The sequence below is a fragment of the Danio rerio genome, chromosome 3, assembly GCF_049306965.1.
Source record: "Danio rerio strain Tuebingen ecotype United States chromosome 3, GRCz12tu, whole genome shotgun sequence".
Lineage (NCBI taxonomy): Eukaryota > Metazoa > Chordata > Actinopteri > Cypriniformes > Danionidae > Danio > Danio rerio.
The window spans coordinates 51572501-51594226 of record NC_133178.1 but is presented as its reverse complement, the minus strand read 5'-3'; the positions used below and the strand labels follow the sequence as shown (position 1 = coordinate 51594226).

The following is a 21726-nucleotide window of genomic DNA, read 5'->3' as shown; positions in this document are numbered from 1 at the left end:
CTGTAATCTTCCTCGTTTGATTTCCATATAACGAGAGCAATTGTTGTGGTTTGAATTGTCCTTCCCCTGTTGTTTTGAAACAACAACTAACCTATTGACCAAAATGTGGTACTGCAGAAGCAGTACAACCCCCTTTCATTCATCTTAATTAAGCAAGCTGTTTAAATTTAAAAACATACTTTTTCCAACACAACACTTTTGGTTTTAGGGGACAAACATAAGTGAATTAAGAGGCATAGTTACAGTCTTTGGTCCAACTAAAGCCATAATCCATTTTTTTAAGTGTAGGTGTCACATGCAATTGCTCCCATGGGCACATGCTCCCTCTGCTTTCGCGGCACTTGCTCTCTCTGTGACAGTGCTGCGCGCATCTGTTCCCCGCATTCATCAGAAGTTGACGCCCCAAATTGACACAAGTAATAAAAAGATTCAACTTCAGTCATGTTCATATTGTGAAACACTATTAAAATGTCCACTGTTGATGATATTAGACTTCTGTTTTTAAACACTTTAATATAGGAAGTCCTCGACTATGCAGAAATTTAGTGTACATAGTTTTACGTTAGGAAATGCAGTCTTGAATTTACAAACAGTCGGCAAGTACCAAAGAACAGATGTAACACATTGATCAAATGTAGTTTTCAGTCACGTTTATGTAAGTCATATTCAACTCATTTAGTTTTGCCTTCATTCATTTTTGATTTCGATCTTCAACATTATTTATTTACAATGCATTTTTAAACATAATAGTTTAACTAACTAATTTCTAATATCTACTTTTTTATCTACCCCATAGTGACAGTCAGTGCATATCATTTTACCAGTTGTTTTGCAAAACAGTTATATTCAGACAAAGTCCCTTTAAGTATTTTATAGTCTTTTATTCAGATTAAAGTGTAATTTGAAGACTTAATCAGTTAACTACAAAAGTTAAAATAATTAGTCATTTTTTGTAATTGATTTGTTGTGTATATCAAAAATATACAGTAATTTTTTCTTAAGGAGGCTATTAATACTAACCTTATTTTATTTAAATTAAAACTGCTTTTATTTATTAAATAAGTAATAAGAAATAAGACTTATTACAACTCCAGAATAATATTTTTTTTAGGAAACACTGAAAAAATTCTGAAACATTATTTGAAATGAATGGGAGGGCAAATTAAATTGACTTCAACTGTAGGCCTATCTGTTCAAGTTTACAGGTGCAACAATGTGCCTTGATGTACTTGAATGTTAGAAATGTGTTATCCTACACCAGTACAACGTTACTTGTAAATGAACAAGGAAGATTATTATTAAGGTTATTTAACTATCTTGTTTATGAAGACTGCAGATTGATGCATGAAAAAGTTACTTTGAATATTTAAGTATTTTGTGACTTATGTAAAACATGCTCCTAAAAGTTCAGACTGCTTGAAAGGGGGTGGGAAATGATGCTATACACATTTTGTCTCAGTTATTGTTTTTTTTTTTTTTTTCCATAATACTTGGAGGCCGAAATTGAAATTTATTTCACTTAATTGCACAGCCCCTAGCAGAATATTTATCCTACAAAGCCATCTATTAATTACACAGGGTAATTAAAGTATCAACAGATGGTCATGTAAGCTGGTGAGTCTTATCAATGATCCTTATATAGGTTAAACAATCCCATCCAGCTGTGTTGTGCATTTCACTTTATGGCACAGATCTTTCAGTAGTAAAGAGCAGAGTTTTGTGGACCATACTTGTTTTGTAAGAGCCTGTTGTAAAGGAGCAAATCAATATACTGCACCACTCATCAGAAGTGTTGTGACGTAATGAACTAATCTTTCAGAAAGCCTGTCTGGATTTAAATGGAGATATACATAATCCCATTCAGCACTTAGAGGAGTTGTTGGAGGAGTCAAACCCAAAGAGGGGCCAACACTAGCACTCAGCACAGCACCATTCTGTTGTTCAGGTTGGAGACAGACACATTGAGAGAAGAAAAAGTGTGTGACAAGAAGTCAAGTGCGGAGGGTGGAAGAAACTCAGCAAATCCATCCCGTGGACCAGAGTACAATTTAAGGAATATGGGGAATACTAAGAGTGGGGCTTTGTCCAAAGAGCTTCTGGAGGACCTTAAGCTAAACACCAAATACACAGAAGAAGAGCTCTGCGCATGGTACACCAGCTTTCTCAAAGAGTGTCCCTCTGGACGTATTACCAAAGAACAGTTTGAGGGCATCTATGCAAGTTTCTTCCCAGATGCTGACCCTACAGCATATGCTAGGCACGTCTTCCGCAGCTTTGACACCAACGCTGATGGCACTTTGGACTTTAAGGAGTACATTGTGGCACTGCACCTCACCTCTTCAGGCAAGACCCTGCGCAAACTTGAATGGGCCTTTGCTTTGTACGATGTTGATGGAAATGGGACCATCAGTAAAAATGAGGTGCAGGAGATTGTACGGGTAAGTATTGGTGATAATTGGCATCAATGCACCAGTTGATTAGTTTTGGAAAGGTTGAAGGACTGATGCTGTAAGCAAATTTTAAACAGAATTTACAGTTGTAGTATGTAGACAGCACTACAATTGTTGTGACCAGATGGCTCAGGAAGCTCATGTATAGTTTGCACTACCTGCTAAAGAGAAAAAATATTTTTTATGCTTTCACTTTATTTTGATGGTCTTTTAACACATTCTGTTGATTGTATCTTAAAAAGCAACAAATCTTTATTGGCATGTACTTGAAATTTTTCTTATGGCCAGAAGAATATCTATGGTGTCAGCAGACAGTCTGTTAATACTCTAAACACTACTAATGGTCATGTAGTTGTAGAAGTCATGAACTTTCAGTCCACAAAATCTTTAAAAGGGACTATCAAAATAAAATGTTAAAGCAATGTCATTCAATGTTTTCCTGTTAAAAATGTAGTGGTTGTAATATTTTGGATTTTCCCACTGGAAACAGTCGATATTCAACATGGTTCCTGTTGAAGACCAGAAAAACCTTCCAGATGATGAGAACACGCCAGAAAAGCGAGCAGACAAAATCTGGGCTTTTTTCGGAAAGCAAGATAATGGTAATAATGTGCTAAACATAAATCACACTGCAAAAAAACATGTTTCTTGAATTGTTTTGTCTTGTTTAAACTTCAAATATAAAAAGAAAAATTCTTCAATCACGACAAGCAAAAAGTATTGTCTTGTTTTAAGTAATAATTAGCTAATATTAAGTGAGTTTTTCTTTAAAAAAGCAAAATAATCTGCTAATAGGGGAAGCAAAACTATCTTGTTTTTCCTTTTTGACATGAGATTATTTTGTTAACCCCACTGACATATTATTTACATTTTTTTTAGAGAAAAACTCTAAAACAAGTCTTAAATCTCTTTAAACAGGACAATATGTTTTGCTTGTCTAAAAAAAAATGCTTCTTGGTTTAATGATTTGTATGTATTTGGACTAAAAACAAGACAAACATTTTTTTTTTCTGTGTTTAATACAGATGTCACAGAGGTCTTGGCTAAAGCAAGACTTAAATTTAGACTGACAGTAAAAAAATCTAGTACTAAAAAACAATAATGCAAATATAGACTAGTCATCACATTTACAGATTAAACAGATTTCACGTGTAATCATCCATTCCTCAAGTCTATATAGTCTATTTTTAGACTATTGCACTATTACACATTTTGCTTGGTTGTAACCCAATGCTGGGTCATATAAGAGCAAACTCAAACACTGGGCTAAAAAGTGTATTAAATTTATTAAATTTAACTGCAAAAATTAACCAAGCATTGCCTGACAGTCCAAATGTAGCCTTGTTTTAGCCAAGATGTCTATGTTTATAAACATCTATTGAGCATCTGTTGTTTCTCACAAGTTTCTATTGTATTCACAGATAAGATTGGAGAGGGGGAATTCATTCAGGGTGTCATGGAGAACAAAGACATATTGAGGTTGATACAATATGATGAGCCAAAGAAGATTCAAGAAAAACTCAAAGAAAAGAAGCATTAATAGACACATTAACTATGACTGATTAGAGCTTCATTTCTATTTTACACAAAAAAACAAACTGCATCTCCAGGCCACACTCATGGATGCATCTAAAAGCATGTCCTAATCAGAGAAATCTACTTTTTTTTATAAAAACAAGCAAGACTCCTGTTTTGGGAGCAGCACCACCTCTACTTGAAGGGCCTCTGCCACTGCTATTTCCATTGCTTTTAGACTCCAATAAGAGCAATTAGGCTCATGTTAACAGACCAACTCAAGCATACTCAATCCTCTTAGGATCTGAAGGTCGGGTAAGACAAATCCGCAGGGTCCACTGGCTCTCCTCTTTTAGATCCCTTCAGGGTTAAGGTGGTTTAAGCACTCAACATGCATTCATCAGACTCTGAAACCATCTGTTCAGCAAGTGACTGGATCATTTTTATAGAACACATTTCTTTTACTCAGTTTTAGGATGTATATAGATGATGGATAAAGAATTTTATGTGGGAAAATATGTAGAAATATGTAGTAACAAACTATATATTCATGATCAATTCACCTATGCCAATTAGACATATAAACATATATAATGTTTTTTTTTTCACCTTTTAGATCAAATATTACTGTTGGTATTTTCATGCCAGTCATTGTGGATTTTAGCCAATGTATTGGTAATATATATTAGTTACCTGAGGTTTTAGACAAGTGTTAATGTTAATACGTTACATGTTGTTTATGTTCTTATTGTTCAGTAAGACAATACCCCATTACATATGTATACACTTGATTTTCAGTGGAAACAACCCCACCATCTGTCTTGTCACATATTTGACCTACTTGTGTCACATATTTGACCTACTTGTGTATGCAATATCCTCAAAGCAAAAACAATATATATATATATATATATATATATATATATATATATATATATATATATATATACACACATATACACACACATCTATCTATCTATCTATCTATCTATCTATCTATCTATCTATCTATCTATCTATCTATCTATCTATCTATCTTATCTATCTTATCTATCTATCTATCTATCTATCTATTGAGTTCACAGAGAGTGAGATTAGAGTATTCAGTCCCCAAAGAAAACTTACTAAATATGAATAAAGAGCTCTCACCCTTGGTGTATCTTTATCATATTGATGCTGCTTACGGCTAAAGCTCTAAGGACAAGCCTGAAACACAAGGGCTTACCTCTTTCTTTTCTTAAAGCCGTCTTTGGCTCAGGCTAATGCATGGCCTGGTTTCAGCACTATAGGACACTGAGATACAAACATTGGCTAGAGCTCAGCAGCATGGCTGATTTTGATTCATGGGTAAACAAAGCCTAAAAGGTTGCACGTAAAAAACATTATGACATTTAAAAAAATGTGTAGGCCTATAAATCACTGATAGCACCAAGTGGGTAAATATAACAAGTTCACAACATAAAGCTAAAACATTGTTATAACACAGCAACTGTTTATTGATCCTTTAATTATTGAGAGTTCAAGTTGCTGAATATATAAATAAATAATATAATAAAATAATGCAAAAAAATATATATATTACAGTGATTGCTTTTTCATTCTTTAATGATTAAAAGTTCAAGTAGCTGGTTTTAAAATAAAACAATAACAACAAAACAAATTGCCCTAAAGAATCATTATTAGTGAAAAAAAAAAAATTTTTAGCTTGTTTTTTATTTTTTATTTTTTGTCATTATAGACAATGCAGTCATTGCCTGGGCAAATTGAACACAAACATCACATCTCCATAAACATGTTGATAAATATCAATAAACAGATCAAATAATAAGGTATAGTTTGGAACAAAGACATTCAACTGAACAGTTCTCCAGAATACACATAATGCACGCCATCTACATCAATTGTCAATACAAATTTTGCAACATGTAGGTCAAAAATAGCTTCTTCAATGCAGTACAATAAAACTCGGCACATGCTGAACAACCAACATAAAACCAACAAATAAAAAAAGTAAACAATAACCTGAATGAGTTACCTTTCATGGTAAATTCAGAATCCTTAACTTTTACAAATTTTAGATTTATTTTCACATTATAATTACTGGGCATGCTAATATGTATATTAGAACGTAATAGCTGAGCACATATTAATTCTTATCATGTGCATACAAAAACTGTGAATTTATCTGAAGAATTAGGGGTGTAACGGTACACATTTGTTTCAAAATGTTAGTTATAAAATTTTCATGTGTGGTTTGAACTAAAATATTTGATGCACCTAATTTTGTCCTTATAATATATATATATATATATATATATATATATATATATATATATATATATATATATATATATACACTGTATATATATATATATATATACACTGTATATGTATATAGGTTCTTATAGGTGCAATAGGAGATTTTACAAAAAAATAGCCTGTGAGTACTAAAAGCACAAGTCCCACTCAATCAAATATTCATGCAAAAGCCATACTTCCCGAATGCATGAATGTACACTAGACAACATCACAACAATACATCATGTAACACCAGAGAGGAAACTCTACAGTTTGTATTTCTAATACCAAATGTCATTTGTGCCATTCTGCACAAATAGGGCACAAAAGTGCGCAACTACATATTTTGACAGTCAAGTAGGGCAGCTTATAGTAATGTATGTAGCAAACATTTTGATTGCATAAAATTTTCTTGGTCATATACATTATTACAATTTAATATAATGATTAGGGCACACTGTATTTTAATTGTCTGTTTGTTGAATTTGTCTCTTTGTCAATAAGTGCTGTTTTGGCAGATGACTATATTTAGATTAAACAGAGTGAATATTATACTTTATTAGTTTACTAGAACAAAATCAACATGAACAAACATCCTGCATATAACGTATTCACTAAATTAGTGTTTCAACCCCAGATGTCTGTAAATGGGATTTACAGTTTTTATGAATTAATTTAATCATTCATAAATTTATTCATTCATTTTCTTTTCGGCTTAGACCAGGGGTGTCAAACTCATTTTAGCTCATGGAGAAAAATCTATTTCCAAGTGGACCGGAACTTTATTTGTTATATATATATATATATATATATATATATATATATATATATATATATATATATATATATATATATATATATATATATATACAATAAATTTGTTGTGCCTTCTATTATTTTCTATTAACATTTTATAAAAAATAATTTTATTTAAATTTAATTATACAAAAATTCAAACAAAATAATATATATTTTATATTAAAACTATATATATATATATATATATATATATATATATATATATATATATATATATATATATATATATATATATATATATATATATATATATATATATATATACACACACACACACACACAAAGAGAACCACAGGTCAATAGGGAGATTGCAAAATTCCAGCTTCTGCTTTAAAATTAACTGATTGAATTTTTACTACTAAATATCTACTTCAGAAATATACAGACAAATGTAAAATACAGTAAAACACACTAAATCTGTTGAAATGCGTCGATCTAATGGCGGTTGAGTTTGCAGCTGGATATTATTGGGAGATCGCTGACAGGAACAGTGAACAGCTCTGCCAGAGCTTGTCTGAAGCTCATAGGCCACCATTGAACACCAGAAACACCATTGAGCCTCGCTAGATCCTACTGTATGGGCACGCGTCCGTTATAAAACACTCACAGGACATTAATTTGGACAACTATGCAGATATAATGAATAGTTCATAAAAAAATACACAAAGAGAGACATTCACTTCCACTTTACACGTAGTGTGTAAATGAACAGACTGTTGCCTACTAGTTGCAGATGCGATCATGACGCTTTTTTTTTTTTTTTTGAGTTTAAAGAAATCCATCACAGAAGAGGAGAAAGAGCATTACTTCTCATGGCCCACCTGCAGGATCGCTGCCTGAGGCTCACCGATTAAGAATCCCTGCTTTATCGCATGAAATTAACCATTTGCAGTTGCGCCATCCAGTGGTCACAATTGGAAAAGCAGCTTCTTTTTATTGAAAAATTGCAGCTCAATTTTATATTTCACAGAATCATGTTGTGGGCTGCATTAAACCTGTTTGCAGGCCTGATCCGGGCCGCGGGCCAAACGTTTGACACCCCTGGCTTAAACCCTTTATTAATCCGGGGTCGCCATAGCGGAATGAACCGCCAACTTATCCAGCACATGTGAAATAACACATTTGACACATGTGAAATTTTATTTCGTTTTACAACAGAAATATTTTTTTTCCAACAATTTTTTTAGCACATTTTAAAACAATATTTTTAATAACTAACTCTAATAACTTATTTTTATCATTAATTTATTTAGTCATAAAATAATATTTTATTAGTTATTTTGCAAGGTCACTTTAAAGTGCAATTTAAAGCTTTTTGAAAGCAATTTAAATAAACTGGGCAAAAATTGGTTACCTCAGCAAGTCACTGGAATGTTAAAATAGTTTTTACTCTAGTCTGTAAGAGAAAAAAAATCGACCTAAGCACTTTATTAACTATTAACTTTAAAATTATTAACTATTATTATTATTATTATTATTATTATTATTATTCAAGTTAAACAAAAAGAAATAAGAGTTTCTCTAGAATAAATATAGGAAACCCTGAAAAAAAATATTTCTGTGTAAAACTCATTCATTCATTCATTCATTCTTTCTTTTTCTTTTCGGCTTAGTCCCTTTATTAATCTGGGGTAGCCACAGCAAAATGAACCGCCAACTTATCCAACATGTTTTTACGCAGCGGATGCCCTTCCAGCCGTAACCCATCTCTGGGAAACCTCCACACACACTCATACACTATGGACAATTTAGCCTACCCAATTCACCTTTACCGCATGTCTTTGCACTATGGGGTAAATTGGTGCAAACTCTACACAGGACATGCAAACTCTACACAGAAACGGCAACTGACCCAGCCGAGGCTTGAACCAGCGACCTTCGTGCTGTGAGGCGACAGCACAACCTACTGCGCCACTGCGTCGCTCTCTGTGTGAAACTGTACCTGAAAAATATTTTTTTAAATAAAACATTTTCACTGTAGGGCTAATAACTATTTTAGTGTACCATAACACCCCTTAAGTATTTCATTAACTCTAATCAATGTGCTTCTTAACCAATGAACCTGTGTTTTGATTTGTTTCTGTGCTATATAAATCTATGTTTTGGTTTTTTTTTTTTTGTAATATGTACTTGGTATCTTAATACTAAGATTAAATGCTTAATGGTTTCTTAAATCATACTGGGGTGCATTTCTCAAACAAGTACTTAACTGAACCGCTGAAATACCATAGTACAATGTACACTGTAAAAAAATGCTGTTAAAAAACGGTCAGATTGTAAGGTAAAATAATGTTTTTTTCTATAAAACAGTAATATTCTGTTAAAAACAGTGCATTCTGGGTAACTTTTTGTTTTCGAGAAAGTCACCAACTGCAGAAAACTGTGAGCTAACAGAGTTCAGATTCGATGTTTTGAGGTCTGTGTTTGAAATCACATTTTGTGCCCTTGTTGACTTTTCCATCAACTAGTTCACCAATATAGTTCACCTGGCAGAGTGAATAAACACTAATGAGTGAATTCAGACAATGATGAACACCTGCTCTTAATAATCAGAATTACTGAAGGAAAGAAGCAAGAAACAGTGACTTGAGTTACAACATTAAACAAAATCAAGTAAAATAAAACACTTTCAGTCTCAGCAGAGGATCATTAAACAAATCCTCAAACAGATTTAGTTGGGCTCTTCACCCTTGAACTCATTTAATTAGACTTTCCAACTGTTGTAATACAGGGTTTACAAAATGCTTGTATTATAATAATAAAGTGGGAAAGTCAATAGATAGATAAATCTAGTTGTCTGAAATTTGTTCTGATAAATGTTTTAGTATCGGTCTGGAAGAAGAACCTCATGCAAGAATTTTTATGCTTAGTTACAGAAGTTAATTTAATTAATAAGTGGAAACAGAAAAGATACCTAATTAATTTACAGTTAAAAATAACAAAACAGTTCAGTTATGCCAAAGACACACTCAGACCTCATGAATCAGACCTTGTACCTCATCAATGGTAACATTTCAAATGTTTCATACTGCAATGCATGCTGGTTGTGGCACAGTACAAATATCCCAGCATGCATTGCGGCATGAATAATTGTTGTATAATGGTCTCACAGTTTTCTTTATTTGTGTTTGATTCTGCTGTTGTTTATGTTTAGACTATCAGTTGTCTGTTTGTGAGTTAAACTGATAATTTTGTTAGTTGTCACCATTATTGAGGTTCATACGCTGATTATTGATGTCTGTTTGAGTGCAACTTCCACCATAGAGCAGTGTTTTTGTCCAAGATATTCTTAAAAACTTCCAGAAATCAGTGCCACAGACAGACATATAATGTTAAACAATAGATTAAACATTGAATAGGAGCAGTAAATTATATTATATTAGAACAGATTCTGCCATTTAATAGCAACATAAACATCACCAGATCTTATTTAGATTTTTGGCTGGCTTGCCACATATAAATAGCTTGTTAAATAAAGTTGTTAATAATTGCAACAGCCAAAATATGTAAATGATAAAAATGTCAAGGCTAAGAGCCCAGCTAAAGCAAAATCTGTTCTCCATGATGGTGACATAAAACTTTAACTTTTTTTTTTTTCTCAAGAAGAACTTTAGTAGATGTTATACAAAAATAAATGTATTAAGTAATAAGTGTAGCTGGTGATGATGTTTGTGGAGTTGTTTAATCATCCACTGATCATTTAAATGATTTAATCATTTGTTGACCTTCAGGTTATTTCATTATAAAGCTGTGACTAAAGTTGTAGTTTTGTATGTTCTGTTCTTGTTTTTTCCCTTCAGTATTTCTTCGTTTGTTCACTGCTAATCCTCAATTATCATTTATTTAGTCAGTTAATTAATTAATTTACTTCAGCTTTGCTACGTTTCTTGAACACTCAGTAGTGTGGACACTTTAATTAAAACTGAAGTATATGCTCTCGGGTTTAAAGGGTTAAAGGTGTGAGAGTAAAAACACAGTGTAAAAATGTATTTTAACAGGAATATACTGTTAATTTAAACTACGGAAATAGACTGTAAAAAAACAGTAGATTGCTGGCAACCACAGCTGCCAGTAGTTTGCCGTTAAATAAAGGAAAAAACAGTATTTTACTGTTAAACTTGAAGCAATTTTTTTATGTGTGTCAACGTTGTGGAGGAGAGTAGAGCCAGTGTATGAGTTAAAGATGAACAATGAACTGCTGATGTTATTCTGTATTCTATTATATTGTGTCTTTATTTAAAGACAGCAGCTGTTTAGTTGCTGATGCAGTCTGAATCTCTCTGATAATTCCAGATTTACATGTATGTGTGCTACTGAGAAATATAAGACATTAGGGTTAAATAAAACTTTTCTAATTAACTAAAACAAGTTATCATTATGAGTGTGCTTCTAAGCATATATAGCACAATACTTCATAAACTCATTCAGCAGTTGGCCAATTTGAGGCAGTTGCTTTCAGTGAACAAAATGAGTTCACTTGAGTATTGTGTATATCAATGTAGTCCATGTATTTTTACAGCAACATACTGTAAAATAACAGTACATTGCTGGCAACTGCAGCTGCCAGTATTTTACCGCTTTTTAACGGGACAATTTTTAACAGTGTATCGTTTAGGATACAGCTTACACAGTTTCTCAAGCAGTTTGTGATGCATTTTGGAAACAGGAGATAAGCACCTGGTCTAATGCGCCACCTGGCTTTAGAAACCTGTTCTCAAATACTTATTATTTGAGTAGCACACATAATCTGAATGCCTTCGGCAGAATTCAAATAAGCCATTTTAATCTAGATTGATCTAAATTTAATTCCGAGATTAATCTAGATGAAAAAAAAACATGAATATATGCACAGCTATAATATATATATATATATATATATATATATATATATATATATATATATATATATATATATATATATATATATATATATGTGTGTGTGTGTGTGTGTGTGTGTGTGTGTGTGTGTGTGTGTATGAAAAATGGGGACAATAGAACAGTTTTTTTTTTATAAAAAAAAACATATAAAATTATTTAGACATAAATTTATTGTTGAGGTGGTTACTAACTCAGAAGTGTGGCCTATCAATTTCAGGTGGCATTTTGAAGAAATGTTGAACAACTTATCAATCAACACAAATAGCTTACTATTTAATTTCATGAATGCAGTGGCGTTGCGAGGGGGGGGCTTTGGGGGCTTAAGCCCCTGATGTATTGTCAAAAGCCCCTGATCTTTTGCAATATGTTGCACTTAAATAAAAATATAAGTATATATAATAAATAATATATAAGTATATATAATGGTGTATAACATTTAATTTGTTATCAAAGTACTGAAAATTACGGCGTACATCACGCACATTCCACCTCACGCAGTGTTTGTGTCGGGTCAGCTGTTCAGCAGTACCTGTATCTACCGGCAGGTGGAAGTGGCACTGTTGTCACATGATGTTTAAAAAATTCCGCCACTGCACTTCATTTATTCATTATTTTGAAGAGCTGAAGTTGATGAGGTAATAATACAACTCTTTTGCGAAACTGAATAGTTCTAACTACTAGTGAAGTGAATCTTAACATTTGTTTCCACAGTATAAAATATGTGTAGTTTTGGTGAAATAAAATAACTGTAATCGATAAAATTTGCATCATATCAATGCATACATGCAAATTAGACAGAAAAACGTAAATTGTTCTAGCTTTCTAGATATGATATAGATATCTAGGCATATTTATCTAGATATGATTAAAGTTAAATCACAGTGAGTTCATGCATCTAGCATATTGTATAGCTACATTCTACTTTAACATGCTATGTCAATTAGCAGGGGATTATAAATCGACTTTCTTATGAAAATACCTGAGATGGCTGGAAGAAGACATACAGTTGTAGTCTGATTAGCCCCAGTTAAATTATTAGCCCCCTGTTAATTTTTTCCCCTAATTTCTGTTTAACAGAGAGCAGATTTTTTCAGCACATTTCTAAAAATAAAATAGCTCATCTCTAATAACCGATTTGTTTTATCTTTGCCATGATGACAGTAAATAATATATGCCTAGACATTTTTCAAGACACTTCTATACAGCTTAAAGTGACATTTAAAGGCTTTAAAGGTAGGTTAGGGTAATTAGGCAAGTTATTGTATTACGATGGTTTGTTCTGTAGATTATCAGAAAAAAAATTTGCTTAAAGGGGCTAATAATTTTGACCCTAAAAGGGTGAAATAAAAAGAATAAGAATTTCTTCAAAAGAAAAAATATTTTCAGACACACTGTGGAAATTTCCTTGCTCTGTTAAACATAATTTGGGAAATATTTAAAAAAGAAAATAAAATTCAAAGGGGAATAATAATTCTGACTTCAACTGTATAAACATTCATTATCGCAGTCATGTAAATGATTAGTTAAAGCCTTTTTATGTTTATTCAGATCTTATGTTCATTCAACTACAGCAATAGCTGGATGCCTTCATCCATATTAAGGATTTCCTGGACTGTTCTACTACTTTTGTGAGGCATATCTGGAAATTCTGCTCAATGAATGAATAAAACAGGCATTACTTGCATTTAAAGTGCTACAATGCCCACATTACCTTATTTTGAGGAAAACTGAAAAAAATCTCCCTCAAAAGAAATTTGAAGTAAACATATTTCTAGCATATAAATCTTTATTTTTATTTTTTTTACTATTTTTGATAAAAAAATTTTACTATGTCAAAAATAGTAGCCTATTGAATATCAATATTTTGCAAGGTATTGAATTTAGAAATTCCAGTATCTTGACAACACTACACCTTAGTTAATTTGTTTGTAGCTTTGTATCACATTGGATAACAACTCACAATATAAAATTAATCATATTTTTTAGATTTGAAGACATGCAGACAATTACATTTTCAAAAAACAAACAGAAACTGCAAATCAGGAGAGGAGATAGGAGGCTCAAGAGGTATGATATGGCTCACAACAGACTAGTAAATGAGAAGTGGGATAATTAATTAATGTTTTTATTTTTCCTTTTTGGTGTTACAAGTCACAAAGCTTCAAAATTTATTGCTAAAAGTCAACTCAAAAGCCCTATTTATTATTAAAACATTTATAAATCTATTATAAAAGTAGATTACCTTTTGAAAGTAGTGGTATTTTAGCGGGGTGAATTAGAACATTATTATTTTTTTATTGGGGGGGGGGGGTCTTTGGGGCTAAGCCCCTTATCCCTTTTGACCCTAGCAACGCCCCTGCATGAATGTATCCTATATATTTATGTTTTCACAAGCTTTGGAGACATAACATAGATTACACTTTTAAATCATAGGTCACCTAGCTTCAGTCATGAGTCACGGCTGTGTTCAAAATGGCATATATGTTTTTAAATTGCACTATGAAGAAAGTGCAATTGTCAATTAAAGATCGTAAAACGGACACAGTTTGTGAATGTTCCTTGGAGCTATGGATTTGGAAAAGGACATATCAACAAACTATGTTTGTAACGATGGAACTTGCGACCTTTGTTGTCTGACAAATGTTTTCAGAAATGCACCCCAGCATGAGAGCTATGATCTTCGTGTAAAGGGTGTTATTAGCTCATGACAATGTGCATTCAATGATGTGAATTACAAACCAGTTTACACATTATGAGAAAGACTAGGATGAGCCTGACAACAATTACAGACAAAAAATGTCACGCACATATTTAGTTATGTATAAACACTTAACAGATTAAACTGTGAACATTGCAAGGCAATTTACCTGTAGGCACTAAAAGGTGTTCATGTACATTTCTAACACAAATCATTATAGTTCACATCTGTTCCACTTTTGATTGAACCTGAAATCTAGTGCCCAATTGTATAATTTTATCATTAAAGAGACAGTTCATGCAAAAGTGAAAATATGGTCAGACATCTTATTACTCAGTCACTTTTTTTTTCAGTAGAACATTAAAAAATATTATTTTAGCTGAAACTGTGGTTCATGGCAGAAAGAAAACATTCTTGCTACTGTCAAAATTTGATTGATGACTTCAGATCCAAGGCCGTCCATTTTTTGGTGTAACCTTTGGTTTAAACCCCGCCACTCATTATATATCTTTTTACTTTCATAGTATCTTTTTACTTTCAAAATTAGATTCTTAATAATGTATTATTAATTATAATTTAAATCCTATATATTTTATAATTTGGGTAGTTAGATTTTTTTCAATTACATTTAAATAAACTGGCATCTACAAATGTCATGTTTTAGCTTTAATAACAAACTTTCCCTATTGCCAATTGCACTGCTAGTTAACTAAGAGTACATTACCAAAACAAATGAAGTATGACACTAGAAGAAATAACACTAAAAGGATTAGAAAGTCAGACTTGTGCTTAAAAGGTTGTATGATCAAGTTCCAGCACCAGCAAGGGTGGTTATGTTCTCTCTCTCTCTGTCTCTGTCTCTGTCTCTCTCTCTCTCTCTCTCCCTTACTCTCTCTCTTTCTCTGTGTGTGTGTGTGTGTGTGTGTGGGTGTGTGTGTGTGTGTGTGTTTTTCTACAGAGAGTGCAATTGGATGGGCTAAATGCAGAAATGCAGACCCAATTTAATAATTTCTTCACAAACTAATTATTTATTACAAGTAAATTACACAACCCCAAATCAGAATCAGGAGAGTGAGGAAAAATTAGTAATGAAGTCTGCACTGCATGCTAGTGTTTTCTTTTTCTTCTTTTTGACATTTTGGTGCATTAATCTTGTTAATTAATAATATCATTCAGAATGTTATAATTCACACTCTGCCCTGCCCACTTATCATGGTGACGAGTTCCACAGTTGACTCTCATTACTCAATGGCTGGATGTCTAAGGGGTGCCCACTGAAAAACAAAGATTTTGTTGACAATTTGCCAAGTTTCTGGCATAGACCTGACCTACTGAAGAGAGATGGTCTTCCTCCCACCTGGGCTGGGTCTGCCCTCCTCTCTAGTAATCTGGCTTATAGTCTTAGTGTTCCCACTTGACTAACTAGGGTCGAGGTCAGGGAGCAGGCAGACTTGCTTAACTGACCGTCTGCTAGCCTCCACCTAAACCACAGCACATGTTTCTTCTCCGAACCTCTAAATATAAAGATCACTCAAACTCTTTCAAAGGTAAATCTAATTCATGTTCATCAAATAAAAAATAAAAGTAATCAAAATATAAATTTGGATCAATGAACATAGATCATACAACTTTATTTATTAATGATTTGATAAAGCTAGAATCTAGCTAAATCTAAAGCTAGACGCACTCTATCTAACAAAAACCTGGCTAAAACCGGATGATTGCAGGATCCTAAACGAGTATTCATGTGAAAGATATTGTTATTAACACAAGCCTTGTCAAAAAAGAAAAGGTGGAGCTGTTGGTATAATATGTGACACGATCTGGTGAGAGGAGTCAGAGGTCGCACCATTCTATTTTAAGATACAGGCCAATAATTAGACTAAAAACAAACATTTAAAAATAATCTCACAAAGTTTTGTAGCTTCATAGATCATTGAGTAAAGGTATTTAAATGCATAATAAATTTGACTGAAAATTAACATTGCTTTTCTTAACTCCTCACATCACTTTTGCTATACTCTAAGTTCGATAAAAAATACAGACTGTGGAATGTGTTTTTAACAAAAATATTCTGTAAACTGAATTTATGAATGTTAAAAACAGCAGATTACTGGCAACCACAGCTGCCGTTATTTTTCCGTAAAATCTAAAAAGAAAAAAAAAAAACAGCAAAACGGTTTTCGTGTCACCATTATGGAGGATAGTAGCGTCTGTGTTCAAATCCAAGATAAACTGAGAGTAATTGATATTATGCGCATCTTTTGTTTAAAGGTAACTGTGTAGTTATTAATGCAGTCAAAATCTGTTTGCTAATTGCAATCACACATAAACACATTATTGCATCTAATGACTTTACATTTTGTGCACTAAGCTATGATTTTGTAAATTAAACATTGTATCAGTTCATGAAATATGGTTATTTTTTGTTAATTATACAGTTCTATAAAAATTCTGGCAACCACAGCTGCTGATATTTTTTTTGTAAATTTAACAGATATTTCACACTATAAGAGTTTGTTAATTAACACTCTCTTGGTGTTGATAATGTTAATACTTTCAAAAGTGTTATTTATAACACTTATAGTGGTTCCCATATAAACTCCGAAGGAGTGTTATTTTTAACTCTAAAGCCAAGTTCAGACTGCATGATTTTCAAAGTAGTCGTGTCACAGATGTTTTCACACTGCATGACTATCTGGGCTAGCGTTTCGTTGTTGCTTTGTTTACACTGCAAGATTGATCTGTGACAAGGACCTTCACATTGCATGACTTTACTATAGGAAGAATCGCCGACAAGTTCGTCCAAACTACGTCTCACAGCCAAAAACACGTAGTATGTCTTTTGTTATTAACTACATAATGAGAAAGAAGCCTTTAATGGGGTAGAAAATGTCCATATTTGCTCACCTAGGTTTAAAGGGAATTAGCCATTTCTCCTTAACGTTGATAATAAACTAATTTCTTTATGTATGAAACGTCAAACAGACACGGTTGCTCCTGAGTCTTGTCAAACCTGCACTAGTTTTTCCTCCATTTCGTGGGTCCAAATAAACCAAAAAAGATCGCTTTTAACTTCTCCCCCAGCCTCCCGCTAGCCTCCAGCAGTTATACACACACGCACACACAAGTGAAAGCTGCTCTCTCATTGGCTGTAGGCGATCGCCGATGTTATTTTCAGTCAAAACTCAATTCACACGGTATGATTTGAATCGCCGACAGCTCCAGATATTTAGCATGCCAAATATCTCGCAGGCATCGGCGACTCATCGGCGATTCTCTCAGATCGCGTCTTTGAAAGTTCAGACTGTGTGATTGTCACTCACATGCACGAGCAGCAATTTGCCTGTGATTTCAGGCATTTGTCGGGGATTTCTCAAAACCTGTAGGCGAGCCAAAATCGGGGTTAAAATCACGCAGTCTGAACTAGGCATAAGGTAGTTAAATCAACTATCTGAAATTTGCAGTGTGGGTATGCCTTGAAATGTTAATATCTCTGCTCTCCAAATATGGTGTTAAACATTGTATAAAACCAACAAAAAAGTTTAGAAATGTACACAAACAGTGATAAATGTTGATCATTTATCAAAGGGAAGCCTCAGTTCAAACTAACAGGCATGTGCACTTTTGCATTTCTGTCAGACACAGAACTGCTTTGTGTAAACAAGCTAGCAGATTGCTTCACAAAAAGTATATAGTGTGGATGAGATTCAAGCATTAAATAAAAATGCTCTAAGGCAGTGTGCAGAAACAGCATGAATCGATATGACTAGTTAGTCAAAACACAAGCTGTTTGTAAACTTAAAAAGGAGAGACATCTTGTCTGTCATTTGATAAAGATTTTGTTTACAAGATAACGTACGTCTGTCTATGGCCTCTCTCACCAACTATGAGATTAATTTTAAACCAAAATTTAAATGTTAGTGTCTCCCTTATGAATTCTTACTCTGCTTGAGTTCCAGCTCCTCCTTGCTGCACTTCTTCTACAAGTGATTTCACAGAGGTTTGTGGTTAGGAGCGAGGTAGGTGTACTCATTAAAACAGCTTATAGGAGGAGGAGCTGAAGCTCAAGCTCCCCCTCGTTGGAGTCCAAGTGGAAAAAACAGGGTAGACAACCATGATTCAAATTAGCATATCTTCAAAACCTTCCAAATTATAAATTTGAATAGGATATCATTGTAAAGCATAGAGTCTGCTTGGAATATGGATAAAACATAATTAATTTAAAGTAACAGTGTATAAAGTAACAGTTGTATATTTCAGTGTGCAATATAAACAATATAAACATATTCGGCATATGTTTTAGGCAGCGGATGCATTTCCAAAAGCAACACACCACTGGGAAACACTCTTGCACAATCATTCACACACATACAATAGGGACAATTTTTAGCTTACCCAATTCACCTGTACTGCATGTTTTTTGGAGGAAACCCACGCGAGCACAGGAAAAACATGCAAACTCCCCACAGAAATGTCAACTGACCCAGCCGAGGCTCAAACCAGTGACCTTCTTGCTGTGAGGCGACAGCACTACCTACTGTACCACTGCGTTTCCAGAACAAAGAAATATGATCATGAAATTTTATTGACTACATGCAAATCTCTGAATGGCTTAGCTCTCTAGTATGTGAGCAAGCTCCTGGTGTATTACAGCCCCTCACATCCACTGTGCTCAATTAATTCTGGACAATTGATTATTCCTAAAATATTAAAATTAATTGTAGGCAGTAGATCTTTCAAATATTTGGCACCTAACCTCTGGAACAGCCTTCATAGCACAGTTCAGGAGGTAGACACTCTGTCAGTTTAAAACTAGATTAAAGACAGATCCTTTTGTATTAGCATACAAATAAAACACAACTGGATGACTTATGAAATCCAAATCTTTAAAAGGATACTTAGGCTGCATTATTTAGGGCAACCAGAGCCAAGAACACTTCCTAAAAGATATTATAATTTCAACGGCATCTATGCTTAAGTTTATCTGTTTGTCCTTGTCCCTGGGTCTCCATTATCCTGGACCCGGTCCATTTCCTGAGAACATGATGCAGTGGTCATGAATGAATGGAGAATGTGAGGCTCCTTCCTGATAGACCCCAATGACAGATGAGTCTCTGCATTGATCCAGTGGGCTCACCTGAAAGCCGGTCGGTGACCTACTCAGACCACCAGCACCTAGACTGAATCTCTGCACAAGAAGTTCGGCCAGAGGAGAGATGGTTGTGGCCAACAAGCCTGTTATTTACATCATTTTCATAATTTGGTAAAGTTTGTTCCTTACCACTGTCACCACTAGCTTGCTTGGTTTGAGACTTGTGGAGTTGTGCATCGATGAATTTGCTCTTGGATGATAAAAAATTATTTCATTTACTAGAACTTCTATGTTAAACTGCTTTGACATAATCTACATTGCAAAAGCGCTATAGAAATAAAGTAGAAAAAATGTTTCGTAAAAGCAGACAAGCATGTCAGCAAACAACTGCAGTTCTGTCTGCTTCCTGGATCAAACTTCTTGGTCTGATGAAAACCATCATATTTAATGTGTCCATCAGAATGTAAACAGTCCCAAACCAAGCAAGCCAGCGGCGACAGTGGTTAGGAACAAACTTCACCAATTGATGAAAGTAAAGGAAAAAAAAACGAGAAAAAAAACAGGCTCAGTTGGGCACAACCAGTTCTCCTCTGACTAAACGTCTTATGCAGAGCTGCATTCTAGGCACCGGAGGCTCGAGACCATTGTGGAACTGTTGACAATCTATCAGAACAGTAAATTTAGTTTGAGTTCATTATAGCTAAATGTCACTTTTCTTGTAAACTGTAAACACTTTTACAGTAGCAGGTTGTCATGCATTACTTTATAGGATAAATGTATGTACATTTTGTAAATTTAGTTTTACATACAACATTTAAATTAAAAAAATTACATGTAATTGTATTGTCTTCACAAAGTAAGGAACCTCAAATTACTTAAATTCTGGTTGCACTGCAACTGCATGGATGTTTTGACAATTAAGAGAGAAAAACAATTAATCCATTAAATTATTAAATTTCTTTAGAAACATAGCAAGGTTATATAAGTTCAAAATAACTTTTGTTATGAAGAAGGAGAAAGCTTATGTTGATGTTATCAAAATCATTTGAAATGTGTTTGTTGAAAAAAAATGATATGTTGTAAAACAGACTTTGGTTTTGTACTAGTAGTATTTTACAAATACCCATTTTGTAAAATATTGTGTTTGACTTATTAGGTACGATGACTATTGGATTAAGAACACATAAAACAAGAAATACATTTTAAACAAAATAAAATGAATAACAAATGTAAAATGAGAGTAATAATGAATGACACATATGAAAATGTAGAACTGATAGCCATTGATTTTCAATTAATTAATGTAAATTGTCAAAGTAGCTTAGCATAGAAGTTCTAGTAAATTGAAACTGCTTCAGTCCAGTTTTCAGTTCTATTAAAGAACTGTTTGAGAAAAAAATGAGAAAAAAACAGGCTTATTTGGGCACGACCAGTTCTCCTCTTGTGCAGAGCTGCAGTCTTGATGACAGAGGCTTAAGAACTTTTGACATTAGTCATGGAGATGCTGCAGATCTGAGTAGGTCAGTGACGGGTGTTCTGGCAGGCCTACGGGATCAATGCAGGAACTTGTCTGTCACTTGTCTTTTTTTTTTTTTAGGAATCAGTCTAACACTCTCCACTCCTCTATGACAAAGATAACTCATGCAACAGTTTCATAATGCTGATATACATGATTATGTAATTGGATACTTGTGTCCCACGCTGTAATTATTTGGGTATAAAGAATATAATTTTTTTTCACAGGCTGGTTGTTTCTTTCATAACAGATCAATGAATATTCAAGAGTCACATAATAGTTTTGTTGACCGTGTGTGTGTGTGTGTGTGTGTGTGTGTGTGTGTGTGTGTGTGTGTGTGTGTGTGTGTGTGTGTGTGTGTGTGTGTGTGTGTGTGTGTGTGTGTGTTTATGACACTCAGTCATAGTAGCCTTTAACAGAGAATCACAGTTTCACCTAAAATCTTTTTCAATTGTTT

General features: G+C 33.5%; 1 protein-coding gene across 1 annotated transcript; it reads left to right on the top strand.

Moving 5' to 3' along the window:
* The first annotated feature begins 1885 nt into the window (after nt 1-1885).
* Nucleotides 1886-4044, top strand: rcvrna (recoverin a). The gene is made up of 3 exons (NM_001030248.1): nt 1886-2438; nt 2941-3052; nt 3872-4044. Exons 1-3 carry the CDS (start codon nt 2058-2060, stop codon nt 3988-3990), a joined length of 612 nt encoding a protein of 203 aa, NP_001025419.1. The 5' UTR covers nt 1886-2057; the 3' UTR covers nt 3991-4044.
* Nucleotides 4045-21726: the final 17682 nt, after the last annotated feature.